At 41.1% G+C, this 16,596-nt stretch overlaps 1 protein-coding gene across 3 annotated transcripts in view; it reads left to right on the top strand.

The window, feature by feature from the left end:
* LOC129708722 (probable thiopurine S-methyltransferase) overlaps positions 1-16,596 on the top strand; it is a 46,120-nt gene that overhangs the window by 5,200 nt on the left and 24,324 nt on the right. For all 3 annotated transcript variants that reach the window (XM_055654682.1, XM_055654688.1, XM_055654673.1), the window contains exons 2-4: positions 343-537; positions 3,616-3,708; positions 10,194-10,326. In XM_055654682.1, coding sequence (XP_055510657.1) covers positions 398-537; positions 3,616-3,708; positions 10,194-10,326 — 366 coding nt within the window. In that variant the 5' untranslated portion in view covers positions 343-397. The remainder of the gene's footprint in view (positions 1-342; positions 538-3,615; positions 3,709-10,193; positions 10,327-16,596) is intronic.

Below are 16,596 nucleotides of genomic sequence, written 5' to 3'. Positions count from 1 at the left end.
TTCTTTGCATGCTGGTCTCAGAAGTGATTCTGCAACCATTCATTAGAATCGCCCCACTCTTTTAAATATTTATTCCCTTTATCTTGTATCTGTACACTGTGAGTGGCTCGATTGTAATCATGTCTTTTGTCTTTTGCTAACTGGATAGCCCTGCAACAAAAAGCTTTTCACTACCACGTGACAATAATAAAAAACAAATAAACGAAAATAATAAAGCAAATAAACTTTCCAGCAATATTTTTTTAATTAACCACAATGCAATGGTTCAAATAAATTAGTTTTTAAGTGAAATCAGAAAGCATTAGACTACTTTGCTTATAACAATCCATCTTTTTCCTTCAGATAAAAATCTGCTTTTATGTGATGCCATCACATTACTTATTTCCCTGAAGCAACCATGAGTACTAGAGTTGATATACCAAAGGGAAAGAAGTTGAACAAATATGGAGATCTGGAAAATCTTGAATTGACTGCGGAAGACTGGATTACACGTTGGGAAAAGAAACACATTGGTTTTCATAAGGATGAAATTCACAGGTAAATACACATTTCCCCTTCCAGACCGAAAGTTTTTGGAATTGTCCATTTTCCACATTATCTGCATTGATTAGCGGATTGATTCATTGTTCTTTCAGGTTTAGCCAGTTGTTTCTGCGTGATATGGTTATGTTATTTATTTTAAAAACTAATCTCAAAGGATGAGGAGAGTAAAGTGGCATGAGATGAACTGGGTACATACACAGGTAAAATTCTGGTAAAATTATCCAGATATATGTTGTTACTGCATCAACATGCTGAGGGCTCCAATAGGTTTAATTTATCGTTGTGTCCCATTGTCACATGGGAGGCTTGGTCCCCCAACCCAATATTCCACTCCTCACCCATAGCCCCCAACTGTTCGGGCGCAGCTGATGGGTTCCCGTTGTGACGCCCCTGATCCCCCTTCCTCCCCTCCCCTCATCTCTCCCTCCCTCTCCCTTCCCCTACCCTCAGTCACGTCCTCCCTCCCTCCATACCCCCCCTCCCCTCCCTACCCCCTCCTATCCCACTATCCTCCACTCCTCACCCCCTAAACCCCCCCACTCTCCCTCCTCCCCTCCCCCAATTTCCCCCCTCACTGTACCTACCCACTCCTCTCCCTCAATCCCCCTCCTCTCCCTCAATCCCTCCACTCTCCCTCCTCGCCTCCCCAGGATCTCGAGGTTGCGGCCGTCGGCTTCAGCACCCGGCCCCGAACACAGCGCGGCCTCTGGGTTCACGGACTCAGCGCGGCCTCCAGGCTCCCGGAAAGCGCGGCCTCCAGGCTCCCGGACAGCGCAGCTTCCAGGCTCCCGGACTCGGCACGACTTCCAGGCTCACAGATTTGGCGTGGCTTCCGAGCTCCCGGACTCAGCACGGTTTCCAGGCTCACGGACACAGCACGGCTTCCCGGTTCCCGGCTTTATTCTCCTCACCCCGGTGATTGACATCGCGTGCTGGAAGGGGCGTCATTGTAAGCTGGCGAAAAATTGTAGCTCTATCGGGTACCCGTTTTGTCCAAATGTAAAAACAATGCAAACCGGAAGAGCACAAGATGAGAGTTTTAGTTATGGACAGACAGACAGACATACAGATAGATGTCCTTGTTCTACACAGGATTAATTGCCATTGAAGCATTCCATTGTCCTTTTTCTTCTTTTCGTATCTATCTTGTTACAAATGTTGAACTTGTATCGTCCGTCCTGAAAAGGTCGCAAGCTACCAGCGACAATAAGTGGAAGCCATCACTTGTCGCAATAGATGATGTTGGTAGCAAAATTAGCTCATGATACTACTTCCAGTTTCCAGCCCCGCGATGTTCTGCTTTGGGGCTACCATTGTCCTGAAAGTGCTTTGATCATTGAATGTTCTTAATAATTTTATATTTCATTACAATGTAATCTTTTTGGCCTGATTTTATAACATGATTTGAACTGTTAAATAATTTAAATGTCAAGTTTAATTTCTGGCAATACCCTGCAATAACTCTGGCCTTGATGTCACGTCTTTGTGTGTTTTAAAAATGGTAAACACAGATGTACTGAAGTGCCAGGGTTCTCATGAAACCTAACATCAAATAAACTAGACTTTATGCCTTCAGAACAATAGCAAATTAATGCAGATATCTGGTATGATTTGTTTTCTCTTTAATCTGTAGTACAGTGATGAGTGTCACTGTGTAGATGTAGAACAGAAATGAAAAGTTTATTAGCAACCTTCTTCATAGCGTCTTCCAGTTTGGAAATAAGCCCTTTGGCCCATCTTGCCCACACTGGCCAACATATCCCATCTACACTAGTCCCACCTGCCTGCACTTGGCCCATATCCCTCTAAATCTGTCTTATCCATGTTCATCAAATTATTATTTTTTAAATCGTGTGTATATAGACAAAACCAACAGATAAGTTTTATTATTGATATCAAGTTATCTAATTCAATTTACTAACCTGATACCAGTAATATTTTATAATTAGCTAAAATAAAGATATTATGTAGTTCACCTCATTTCAATACGTTATAGGTGTAGTAGTTCTAGCTTTGCCATAGTGTGAGCTGTGACAATTAGTAATTTGTGCAATGGCAAAATGTTACTATTTGTTTTGTTTGAAACAATGTCAAAATGTATAACAAATCTATTCCTGCCAGTCTATTACCCAATTGTCATTCTGCAGGCTCCCATATTCCATGAAAATTTATTTTTGTTATTTAGCAGTTGGTTAACTTAACACTCCATTTATGGCCTTTTGTACATCCCTGTTTTAAATGAACTATCATTGGTGACTGCTATCTCACTCCTCTGGACTTTGCTCCCTAGATCTCTGTACGTGTTTAATAGACAATAGATGCAGGTGTAGGCCATTCGGCCCTTCTTTCCAGCACCGCCATTCAATGTGATCATGGCTGATCATCCCCAATCAGTACCCCATTCCTGCCTTCTCCTCATGTCCCCTGACTCCGCTATTTTTAATGTTTTATGTGTCATTCCTAACTGTCACTGTACGTCACTTGTGGGCGGAGCACCAAGGCAAATTCCTTGTATGCGAATACTTGGCCAATATACTTACCCATTCATTCATTCAGCCACTTCATTTTGCGTGTTGTTAAACTTTGTTTCTGTAAAGCATCTAAAAGTATTTTACAATGATAAAGGTGCTATACAAAAATGTTATTTTTCATTGAGAATTTTTCAAACTACTGCCCCACAAAGAAGAAATAAGAATTATTTATCCAGTTTAGGATTAATTAAATAGAATATTTATAAATGAATACTCATTTGGCATCTGAACTCCGAAAATGCCATTTTTCTATTTTGTGGCGTGTGATTTATTTTACGCCACTAATTTCTCCTAACTGTTAATTTCCAAACCTGTTTTGCATACTGGCTCGCTTCAAACTCAGGACTCACTGCTCAGCATGTTTTGGTGATTTTCATGATTAGAAGTATTAATTCATTGAACCCTATCATCAAGTTCTTAACTTGGATGGCTTTATGAAGCTCTGTGTTTAAAAAAATAGATATTAATATCCTATATTCAGTTTTGAATTGTAAACAACTATCAGTGCATATTTGTTTCTTAACTGATTGTATTTTTATAGATTGTTGCAAAAATACTTGCCTAACATTCTGAATGGAAGGAAGCAGATCAGCATTTTTTTACCACTTTGTGGAAAATCATTAGATATAAAATGGTGAGTAAATTCATGATTGAGAATTGCTTTTTAAACTGTTTGGTAATTATTACTCCAGGTTATATGTTATAAAATCAAAAGGGTTCTATGATTGACTGAGGTGCGAGAGACACACAGTCTTGGTACACGACAAGGGTGGGGGTTGGGGGTCAGAGGAGGGCAGGTGAGTGGACGAAGGCCGAGGTGAGGTCTGGTTGGGGGATAGTGGGTGTTCAGAGGAGGGGAACTTGAGAACTATTGTATAGGTGGGGGGTGACGGGGTCTGCTGGTTGGAAGAGGGGGAAGGGGAAGACCCAATGAAACTACCACTGAGGTTGCCTGTATGGAGGATGAGGGGGCTGTAGGACCCAGGAGAGCCAGACCACGTTGTGTTGGAATCTGTAGCATGGAGACTGTGAGTTAATTGAGTTACTTAGTTGAGTGTTGCCCCAGTTGAGTTAATCTCACCTGTCTGCGTTTGGCCCATATCCCTCTAAACCTTTCCTATCCACTCACCTATCCATGAGTCATTTAAACATTGTTATAGTGCGTCTTTTTACGACATTCTCCTGCAGCTTGTTCCATGTACTCACCACCCTTCCTAATTGCATTCACCTCTAGAAGATCACCCCTCAGCCTGTGCTCCTTTACCATAGAGTATTTAATATGGTTATGTCTTTCGTTTACATTCCTGTTAAATAAATATATTAAGGGTTGCAGATGTTGAATGTACTTTACTGCGCAGCAGTAATAGCAAAGAAAAGAAGGAATACAGAAAATGGTTCCAGACGCATTCCTTTGCACCCTTCTCGCATATTTTTTTGAAGAGACTTGTCACAAGGCATTTCTCATGAGCATTGTGAAAAGAAAAAAAATCAGTGGGAGTAAATAACAGAAAGTGCTGGAAACACTCTGGAGGTCAAGCCAACTATTGGGAGAAACTGCATGGAAACAGGCCCTTCAGCCCACTGCGCCATGGCAACCATTGATCGTTCTCACTATTTCTATATTAGCCCACTTTCTCATTAACTTCCTACTTAATAAGGACAATTTAGGATGGCCAATTAAGCGACAAACCCATACATCGTTGGGAAGTTGGAGGAAACCAGAGCACCTGTAGGGAACCAGGATTGAACCCAGATATCTGATGCTGTAATGCAACAATTTTAACAGCTTTGCCCCTGTGCCACCTTTGTGGAAAGCTACGTGATTAATGTTCCAGCTGTTACCTTAGCTGCAACATTAATGGGCCTGTCCCACTTAGGCAACTTTGTAGACCACTGCAGGAGACTTTGCAGTCGCAGGGAGTCGCCAGGTGGTTGCCAGGGAGTCGCCTTCATGGTCGTGAGAAGTTTCCGCATTCTGGGAACTAGTCGCGGTCTCGTTATGGTCGCCGCAAATTTTTCAACGTTGAAAAATTAGCAGCGACTAGAACGAAGCCGCCATGGAGAGTAGCGAGAATTCATGTGCCGTAGGTGGGTCGCCTGGAGGTCCCATTGGGTTGCCAGGAGGTCGAAGATTCTTGTTAATTCTTGTAGGTTGTACCCGGTGCTGACCGGTGAATTTCATTGGCTCATTGGGCGAAAAAAAACGTAAGCAGTAGTTTTCAGAACCAAGGATAACCGACCGGTAATGTTAAATTTCCGCCGAACTTCACAGCCATGTACCTCTGGCTTCTTAAAGGTTGTCTTTAAAGGACTTATCGTACACTGTGCTTTAGCCGCCTTAATTACAGCGCAAACCTTCCTGTTCATCGTGGTATGTGTCTGTATCACCTTGGCTTTGCACCGTGTGAATTTCACTCAGACAGCGTCTCCCCGCTAGTCCTGTCCCCCGCCTGCATAATGGGCTGGTGAAGGAACTGATGTGTGTGTGTGTGTTCCACTCTGACAGTCGCCGTTCCAGTTGCTGGTTTTTCAGGCGATTGCCGGCAACTTAACAGTCGCCGGCAGTCGCTTGAAAAATTGCCCAAGTGGGACAGGTCCATTATCTATCTGGTATCATTCCATAAATATTCCTTTTATTTTTTTCAACAACCCCATACCTTATCTGGGATCAAAAACTATCTTGGTTTCTTCTGTCCGAGACAGTTCTGATCAAAGATCCTAGAGGAGCAAGATAGACCACTCATCGAAAAACGCGTAGTATGACGTGTGTGATCGTCGACGCCATTTTTCGAGGCATTTATTGTGCTTCCCCCACACTGTCATGGCGTCCTTATCTAAATTTCATCTCACTGCTCTGCTATTAAGTATTCTAATCGTAAATCTAAACGACCCGACCTGTCATTCTTTAGGTTCCCCAATAAAAAAGAAAGGTGAGAAAATATTTTTATTATTTTCAGTCGATATTCTGTCGTGAAAATGGTATTTTCTGTTCTCCCATCAACGGCCATTGGGAAACTAGGTTTCTCGGTACATTAGAAAGTTATTAGACTTATTTTTAATAGTTCTTTACTCACCACAATAATAAAGACAATTTTAACACTTCTGTACGTTTTTGGTTTTGTTTTGTAATGGATTAGTCTCCACAATATGGCCCGCGGACACATCAGGTCCAGTGACCAGGAGATTTTTCGAGTCCGAGAATGGGCGGCTGTTACCCATTATATTCCTCGAACATAGGGACATAGCAAACAACACTCACATACATACGAGACATCACAAGCAAAGATCACAAGCCCGCCGTGAAGAAGGGTGCAATCAAATATTATATAACTCTGCTCTATCATCTTTGGGTGCAATGGTGGGTCGGGGGGGTTCGGTGGCGGCGGCCGCAATCAAAGCTCTGCTCTATAATCTTTGGTCGGAATGGGACGGCTGCGCGTTATAATGTGCTATCGTTCCACTCTCCCTCTCCCTCTTCTCCCTCTCCCCCTTCTCCCTCTCCCCCTTCTCCCTCCCCCCTTCTCCCTGTCCCCCCCTCTCCCTCCCTCCCCCTCTCCCTCCTCTCCCCCCTTCTCCCTCTTCTTCTCTCGATCTCTCTCTCCCCTCCTCTCGATCTCTCGCTCCCCTCTCTCTCTCTCGATCTCTCTCTCTCTCTCTCACTCTCCCCCTCTCTTCGCGATCTCCTTCCCTTCCCTCTCTCCCACCCTTCCATCTCTCCCTCCCTTACCTCTTCGTGAGAGTTGGCAGCTCTGCTACGCCTTGGGTCCAAAAGAGGATAGATAGAAAATACTTAATTGTCTTTGTAAGAAGATTTTAATAAGCTCTTCTACATTTAAGGTAAATTGACATATTAGAGGCAGAACACATTTTCAATATACAGGTCTCTCCACACAACTGAAAACAATTGCATTTAAGTGATATATCATCCATTGTTCAGGCAAGTAGCACTAGGTTACAATAAACTTCCTGCATATTCCAGGAATTCATCGCATAAAAATGGGAGAGGCTTAAATGCATTGTAAAATCATAAATCCATGTTGACTTGGACTAATGCTTTTACTGCTATCCAAATGCCCCATTATTACATCTTTAATAATTGACTCCAGCATCTTTCACACCACCAAAGTCAGGCTAACTGGTCTGTAATTCCCCGTTTTCTCTCTCGCTCCTTTCTTGAAAAGTGGGATAACATTAGCTATCCTCCAATCCACAGGAACTGATCGTAAATCTATTGATCGTTGGAAAATAATAGAAACATAGAAACATAGAAATTAGGTGCAGGAGTAGGCCATTCGGCCCTTCGAGCCTGCACCGCCATTCAATATGATCATGGCTGATCATCCAACTCAGTATCCCGTACCTGCCTTCTCTCCATACCCTCTGATCCCCTTAGCCACAAGGGCCACATCTAACTCCCTCTTAAATATAGCCAATGAACTGGCCTCGACTACCCTCTGCGGCAGAGAGTTCCAGAGATTCACCACTCTCTGTGTGAAAAAGGTTATTCTCATCTCGGTTTTAAAGGATTTCCCCCTTATCCTTAAGCTGTGACCCCTTGTCCTGGACTTCCCCAACATCGGGAGCAATCTTCCTGCATCTAGTCTGCCCAACCCCTTAAGAATTTTGTAAGTTTCTATAAGATCCCCTCTCAATCTCCTAAATTCTAGAGAGTATAAACCAAGTGTATCCAGTCTTTCTTCATAAGACAGTCCTGACATCCCAGGAATCAGTCTGGTGAACCTTCTCTGCACTCCCTCTATGGCAATAATGTCCTTCCTCAGATTTGGAGACCAAAACTGTACGCAATACTCCAGGTGTGGTCTCACCAAGACCCTGTACAACTGCAGTAGAAACTCCCTGCTCCTATACTCAAATCCTTTCGCTATGAAAGCTAACATACCATTCGCTTTCTTCACTGCCTGCTGCACCTGCATGCCTACTTTCAATGACTGGTGTACCATGACACCCAGGTCTCGCTGCATCTCCCCTTTTCCTAGTCGGCCGCCATTTAGATAATAGTCTGCTTTCCTGTTTTTGCCACCAAAATGGATAACCTCACATTTATCCACATTATACTGCATCTGCCAAACATTTGCCCACTCACCCAGCCTATCCAAGTCACCTTGCAGTCTCCTAGCATCCTCCTCACAGCTAACACTGTCCCCCAGCTTAGTGTCATCCGCAAACTTGGAGATATTGCCTTCAATTCCCTCATCCAGATCATTAATATATATTGTAAATAGCTGGGGTCCCAGCACTGAGCCTTGCGGTACCCCACTAGTCACTGCCTGCCTAATGAAGAACTCAACCATATTATGGTCACTCTTGCCCAAGGGGGCAGTACAACAAGATTGCTAACTAACCCTTCCTCATTACTCAATACCCAGTCTAAAATAGCCCTGCTCTCTCGTTGGTTCCTCTACATGTTAATCATATGTATAAATATATATGTATGTGTATATATATGCATGTATATGTGTGTATATATGTATGTATATATATGTTTGTATGTGTGTATGTATGCATATAAATGTATCCATATGTATGTGTGTATTTGTATGTGTGGATATGTATGTGTATGTGTATATATGTGTGTGTATATATGTATGTGTATATATATGTGTGTGTAAATATATATATGCATATATATATTATTACTATATAATTATATATATAATTGCCTTTATGGTTTATGTATATCATCTTACAAGACAAATAAATTAATAGTGATTATTTAAATCAAAGTAGCTTCTGATCCATGAGAATAAACTTAACTATCTCTAACTTGCCTCTCACACACAGACACACATTCATATAAATATATATAATATGTATACGTTAAATTTAATTTTGTGCAGTGTGTGTTAAAGCAATACAATGCAAGGGAAACTACGCAAAGGAGGGGGCTGTTCCCGCTACAAGATACTCGAGGATCTTTGCTTTGGATCAAAGATTATAGCGGAGCTCTATAATCTTTGCTTTGGATCACAGCGGGTGGCATACCGGAAGTCGCGTGTCGCATTGAAAAATGGCGGCCGTGACGTTCCGTCACGTACTACACGCCAGCCCATTGCATTTCGAAGGAGTGGTCTATCTTGCTCCTCTAGGATCTTTGGTTCTGATGACCTGAATTATTAATTTTTCTCTTTCAACAGAACCAGTCTGATCTGCAAACTGTTTCTAGTCATTCCTGACATCTGCATTTTACTATTGTCACGATTTAATAAATATCTGAGACAAAACTTGCATGTGAGTTGATATAAGGAGTTCAAGAAGGAACTGCAGATGCTGGAAAATCGAAGGGACACAAAAATGCTGGAGAGTCTGAAGAAGGGTTTCGGCCCGAAACGTCGCCTATTTCCTTCGCTCCATAGACGCTGCTGCACTCGCTGAGTTTCTCCAGCATTTTTGTGTACCAGGTGATATAAGGAACCTGGATCGGGTGCGCGGACTTACCATCGCGGTGCCTGGGATCCTTTGTCGAGGATCGCCAGTGAAGGTGCTCCGACCACAGGGCCTGTGGACTTTAACACCATGAAGCACCGGTCTCCGATAAGAAGTAGCCAACTCGGGAACTCCATGTTCCGATCCGTCCCAACGCCGGCGTTTCCATCATCCCGACAAGAGGGCTTGAACTGCGGAGGGTTCAACGGCCCTGACCACGGGTGAACAAGGAGGAAGATGACTGAACTTTATTGCCTGCCATCACAGTGAGGAATGTGGATTCCACTGTGGTGGATGTTTATGTTAAACTTTATTTTATGTGCTGTGTGTATTTTTATTTTTCACTTAGTATGGCTGTACCATAACTCAAATATCACTGTACCTTAATTGGTACATGTGACAATAAATGTGAACTTGAACTTGAATTATAGTGCGATATTGTAAAACAATTGTAAGCATAAGCATTTTCAATCACTTTTTGAGCTTCGTTTTATAAGCGAAACAGTTGAGCTTATAATTTATTTCATTGATGTATATAGAACCTTATTGTAAATTGGCTGCTCTTTTATCCCCACATAACCTCAAAATACTTTTGTGTGATGTCCTGGGGATTTAGGTATGTAATAAAGTTTGTTTTTTTAAAGTGTTATATCTCTTCATATTCTTTCTCTCTAGGCTTCATGACCAAGGACATAATGTAGTTGGTGTGGAAATTTCTAAAACAGCAATTGAAGAATTTTTCACAGAGCAAAACGTGTCCTACACACAGGATCTGGTACCAGAAATACCAGGTGCAGAAGTATTTAAGGTTAGGGCATTTCCATTTTTCATCATTATTTAATTTGCCAAGAATATATTAAAGTTTGTTCTTTCATCGCAAGGAAATAATTATATTTTGATTTTGTTACAACCTCATATGTAGTTGATCTTATCTGCAAGTCAGTCAAATAAATGTGTAGTTTACATTAGTACAGAATTTTGCTGGCAGCTTTATTTACAAATGTTTTGCACAAGAAGACCTGTTTAAATACTGAAGTTCTGAGCTGCTGGTTGAGCTTTGATATTCAGTATTCGGCTGCTCTCTGCATGGAACAGAAACCTGTTGAGATTCCTCAGAGTTGACAGTGGATCTCAGATGATGATCTGTAAATTTACCCCCTCCCTGACTCAGTCAGATGAAGGGTTTCAACCTGAAACGTCACCAATTCTTTTTCTCCAGAGATGCTGTCTGACTCACTGAGTTACTCCAGCCTTTTGTGTCTCTCTTCGGCGTAAACCAGCATCTGCAGTTCCTTCTTACACATTCTGCAAATCTACAGCTGCAAAGAAGAAAGTCAGTGTAATTTTAGCCTGAGGTTTATGAAAACCAATATAAAACTCTCATGACAAAATAAAAGGAATGGCAAAGACAGATGGTTGGTTCTACTGGGTGCTATTCTTTTTAACATCTGGTAAGGTCTGTGGCTACAAGATACTGTTTTTGAAATGTATTTATCAGCTGAAGTTGCAATATTTCATAGGCTACATATTGCCTTACAATATATAAAGTTGATGTTCCTTGTTTTTCCCATCTTTCTCCACCATTTTCTACTACTGAGACTTCTGAGTTGTTTGATTGCAGTTTGCTCTAGACATAAAGTGATTAAATGTTGACGATTTTGGTGGAATCAAAAATTACAATGGTATAACTTAATTTCTGTAACTTGTTGTATGGTCCACTTCTTTAAGAGAAATAAGTAACTAAAGTCCTGGTGTACTTTTGTTTACCTAAAGAGCAATCCTTAATTTTATCATATTTATATTTTCATGCCATTTTATTCTTGATTTAGTTTTACACTTACCTAGCGTTAGCTTTCAGGATTTCATGACAAACATTGTTTTGTAACAATGATCTATGAACTTTGTAGCAACAATGTGTGATATTATTGAATTATAATATATAACTTGTGTCAATTTGCCTCTGACACTATTTCTGTGCATTTAGCATTCTGTGCATCAGAGCAAAACTCACTAATACCATTTGCTAAAAGTTAAGTTTTAGTTAAATAGCAAAAACCTAAAAATGTACATTGAAATATTTAATTTCAGTCCACATAAATTTTGTGCACTATTAAATCTGTGCGGTTGTTTCATGCTGAGAACTATATTCTGTAGATCTGCCACTGCCGGAAAGTGTGATTTCAGAGGCTTTCGGGGGGGGGGATTGTCGGAGAGGTATTTCGCGGCTGCTAGCTGATGAAGAAAAATAGTTCGGGCTTCCGTTCGTGGGTTTTATTTTTAATTGCTGGACGATTTAATCGCTGCATTGAAGTTAAACACAGCTAAAAACGCCTTCAACGCCTTCAAGATCACGGATCGCAACATCAGGACAAAACAAAAGGTATGTCGTTTATTTAACATACTATTCTGCTTTTTGGTATGGCTTCATTTTAATCTCATGATGCGAAAATGTTATTTAGGCGCACATACGAATTGGCTGTGTCTTGCCTGCCGATCTGGGCTTAAATTTATGGCAACGGCAACATTCCAATCGATCACATTCCAGAATCATCCACTCTCAAGATAATCAAATTCATTATTTTGTTGCACATTCATGTCATAAGAACACCTAAATCATCTATATTTTGTGTTATTGTCTATCCATGATCAATATTTTCATACTAAATATCCAGAATACAGTTTTAGTCAGATGTTTTGTGCAAAAAATAATGATTTTGATTATCTTGAGAGTGGATGTTTCTGGATTAATGGGAATTAAACATTAAATCCCTTCCATTTGGGCATAGTGAGATTTTAAAAATCATGTTATATTGTGAATTCTTGTGTGAATGGGATCAGTTTGCTATTTGTTATTTGGATACAGGCTATTTAAATTTTTTAACCTTTTCTTAAGAAATGGATAGATGTTTAGATCTAGTAATTGAATTTAGATTAATTTAATTGATTAGATGAATTTAATTGACTTGATGAAACTGATGAATATGAATTTTTTGTTGGGTATTTACTATGTGTTTTAGCGTTTAACTTTATCATTCTACCTTTTTTTCTAAAACTGCATATAATAACTGGTTTCAGTTAATGCTGTTCAGTGGTTATTTTTTCGTTACATTTTAAACACAATGTCTCCGAAGAAGAAATGCAAAATTGTCAATCCAAATGCCCAGCAAAAGAGACTGTTTTAGACAGCATTCGCAGAGATTATCCAAATTTGGACTACTCCAAATGTGATGACCTACAGGACATTCTTAATGGGAAAGTAGTGGGCAGAAAGGCATGTCATTGCGTGGTTTGAAGATCAAAAACCTGTCGTTTACAATGCCAAAATTGAAAAGTTGAGGAAAAACAAGGTGTACAGAGTTGCTTATTGGTTACAATCTGAGGAGTATGATGATGCTACTGATTATGATATGCCAATGTACCGGCTAGCAACTGATCTTCTCCATAAAAACTTGGTCTTATGCTAGAAATTGTAATTTTTGTACCTATTTGTTATGGACTTGCATCATATAATACAATAATATTAACGTTCTGATCTTAAGAATATCACATTTTTGAATTTTCATGGCAGTCTGTGTGTTTATTACTATTTCCATCACAACGGTCAATTTTGAAATTAGATACAATTAGGTAACTAACTCATTATATGCTTTAATTTCAGGTCATCCAAGTAAAATGGTTCATATTCAGGGGACTAAAGATATTCAGGGGACTAAATGGTTCATATTCAGGGGACAGCATCTTCAGGGGACTAAAGACGAATAAAGCCCCCGGCCCAGATAACATTAGCCCCTGCCGTTCTCCACCACTGTGCTGTGGAACTGGCTGGGGTTTTTACCAACATCTTCAACACCTCCCTCTGTCAAAGCTCAGTACCCAATTGCGTCAAAGAATCCATTATCATCCCGGTTCCCAAGACCAAGACCATCTCCTGCCTCAATGACTATAGACCCATTGCCTTGACATCGGCAGTCATGAAATCATTTGAGCGCATCATACTAAATCACCTGAAAACTGTCACCGCCCCACTCATGGACCCATACCAATTTGCATACAGAGCCAACAGGTCAGTTGAGGACACCGTCAACTTAGCAACTCATCACATTCTGAACCACCTGGAGTCCGCAAACACATATGCCCGCATCCTGTTCATGGATTTCAGCTCCGCATTCAATACAATAAACCCGGCCAAACTGTTCAATAAATTACTGGACATGAACATTGACCCATGCATCTGTCACTGGATCCACAGCTTTCTCTGGAACAGGCAACAAAGGGTGAGGATCAACAATAACACATCCTCCCCTCTGTTCCTCAGTACAGGCACACCCCAAGGCTGTGTTCTTTCACCCTGGCTATTCTCCCTTTACACAAACCAGCTCACATCCCACCACAGCGCCGTCAACCTGTATAAGTACGCGGACGACTCAACCATCATTGGATTCATCACCAACAGTCAAGAAACTGAATACTGTGCACAGGTCAACCAAGCAGTGACCTGGTGCACAGACCATGATCTCTTACTCAACTCATCAAAAACAAAAGAACTCATCATGGACCCAAGACACCTGCCATCCCCCAAAACTCCTGTGCTCATTAAAGGTGAATCCATCTCCATCACTGACACATTCAAACTCCTTGGAACCCACATCAGCAACAACGTCAAATGGAGGACAAACGCAGACCACATCTATGGAAAAGCCCAGCAAAGACTCAGGAAGTTCAGAGCAAGGTCTCATGTCATGCTCCGCTTCTATACAGCCATCATCGAAAGCATCCTTACTTCATCCATCACAGTCTGGTTCGGCAGTCTCGACTCACTCTCCCGGAAGAAATTACAGCGCATCAACAGAGCATCTAAAATTATTGGCTTACCCCTACCATCCCTTGAATCACTTTACCACAAACAGACATTACACAGAGCCCGCAAGATCATCTCTGATCCTACTCACCCTGCACACTATGCCTTTCAGCTACTGCCCTCTGGGATGCGCTACAGGACAATTGCCTCCAAAACAAACCGCTTCAAAAGCAGTTTCATTCCCACTGCAATTAACATTTTAACATGTACGGTGAGGAATAAGAATAAGCATGGCCCTTATGTATTATGTAATGCGTCTGTTTGTATGTATATCTATGCTATATATGTTTAATGTTTGATGAAATGTTGGAACCTGTACAATAATAATAATTTGTTTCAGAATGTTTCAATCTATAGCAACTGACATTTTCATTCAGTTCTTTTAATTTTTAAGAAAGTTATGGGTTTTTGACTGTCCTCGATCACAACGTTTGTGTTAAGTCAATGGAAAAGCAATAGGGAACAAGATGCCAATTTCCGAATATGAAAATCACCATAACTTTTAAAACACTGAAGATATGAAAGTGAATTAGGTATCAAATTAAAGTTACTTTTATGCTTTATATGATGGGATTAATTTACTGGCCTGATTTTTTAAATCTCAAAATTTTGTAACATTCCTACATTGATGTTTGTTGACACAAAAGGACACGACACAAATTGCTGGAGTAACTTAAGGGCCTTTCCCACACGGTGATTTTTTTCGGCAACTGCCGGCATCATTGACTGGTGTATCAGGTCAGCAAAAAATTTGCGGCGGTGACGTGGCGTGATGATGTGTGGTGTTTTCTTTTGCAATGCCAGAACTTAGCTTATCTTTAACCTACTGTTTCTGTAGCATTATTTGAAATCAGAAAGTGGGGAATGTAAGATTATCTTCACTGCCTTGCATTTGCTTTCTGATGTCTTGTTTACCAAGTGTCGCAACATTTTTTTGTCGCCGCTGGATTTCGAAATGTTCAAAATCCTTTGGCGACACTGATATGACTCTAGCAGTCGCCGAAAAATTCGCCAAGTGGGACAGGCACTTTAGGCAACATCTCTGGAGAACATGGATAGGTGATGTTTTGGATCTGGACCCTTCTTCAGACTGAATGTGGTGGGGGGGGGGGGGGGGGGGGAGAATGCTGAAAGACGGGAGGGGCAGAGCAAATCTTGGCAATTAATAAATGGATATAGGTGAGGGGGGGGTTTTAATAGGCAGATGGTTGGACAAAGGCAAGAGGTGAAAAGTGAGGTGTATTTTGGGACCTCTAACAAGGGCAGAACCTACATAGTGTATATTGTAGGCCTCTGGGGAGTGTTGTAGAGCAGTGGGATCTAGGAATGCATGTGCATGGTTCCGTGAAGGTCGAGTCGCAGGTAGTTTAGATGGTCAAAAAGGCTTTTGGCACATTGGCCTTCATCAGTCAGAGTATTGAGTATATAAGTTTGGAGGTCATGTTGCAGTTGTGTAAGACATTGGTGAGATCGTATTTAGAGTATTGTTTAAAGTTCTGAGCATCATGTTATAGGAAAGATATTGTCAAGCTTGAAAGCGTTCAGAGAAGATTTACAAGTATGTTGCCAGGACTAGAGGGTCTGAGCTACAGGGAGAGGTTGAGTAGGCTGGGTCTCTATTCCTAGGTGCGCAGAAGGTTGAGGAGTGATTTTACAGTGAATAAAATCACGAGAGGAATAAATCAGGTAGATGCACATAATCTCTAGCCCAATGGAGCAATTGAGGACCAGAGAACATATGTTCAAGGTGAAGGGGGAAAGGTTAAATGGGAATCTGAGAGGTAACTTTTTTGCACAAAGTGTGGTGGGGGTATGGAACAAGCTGCCAGAAGAGGTATTTGAGACTGGGACTATCCCAACGTTTAAAAAAACAGTTAAACAGGTACATGGCTAGGACAAGTTTGGAGGAAAATGGACCAAACGCAGGCAGGTGGGACTAGAGTAGCTGGGACAAGATGTGGGCAAGTTGGGCCGAAGGGCCTGTTTCCACACTGTGTCACTTTATGACTCTATGACTTTAACAGACAGAAGAAGTGAGCCAAAAGGATTGAGGGGTTGAAAATTGGGGGATTTAAAAAAAAATGTATTCCACCCACCATGATACAAGATAATTTAGACTAACCTCCAATAGATGTATTTTCCAGTTTTAAATGGCCTTGTTTAGCAATGTTACAAAATTTTGAGATTTTAAAAATCAAGTCTGCAATTTATCCCATCAGA

The sequence above is a fragment of the Leucoraja erinacea genome, chromosome 2, assembly GCF_028641065.1.
Source record: "Leucoraja erinacea ecotype New England chromosome 2, Leri_hhj_1, whole genome shotgun sequence".
In the NCBI taxonomy this organism is placed as follows: Eukaryota; Metazoa; Chordata; class Chondrichthyes; order Rajiformes; family Rajidae; genus Leucoraja; species Leucoraja erinaceus.
This window is presented reverse-complemented; position numbering and strand designations above follow the sequence as displayed.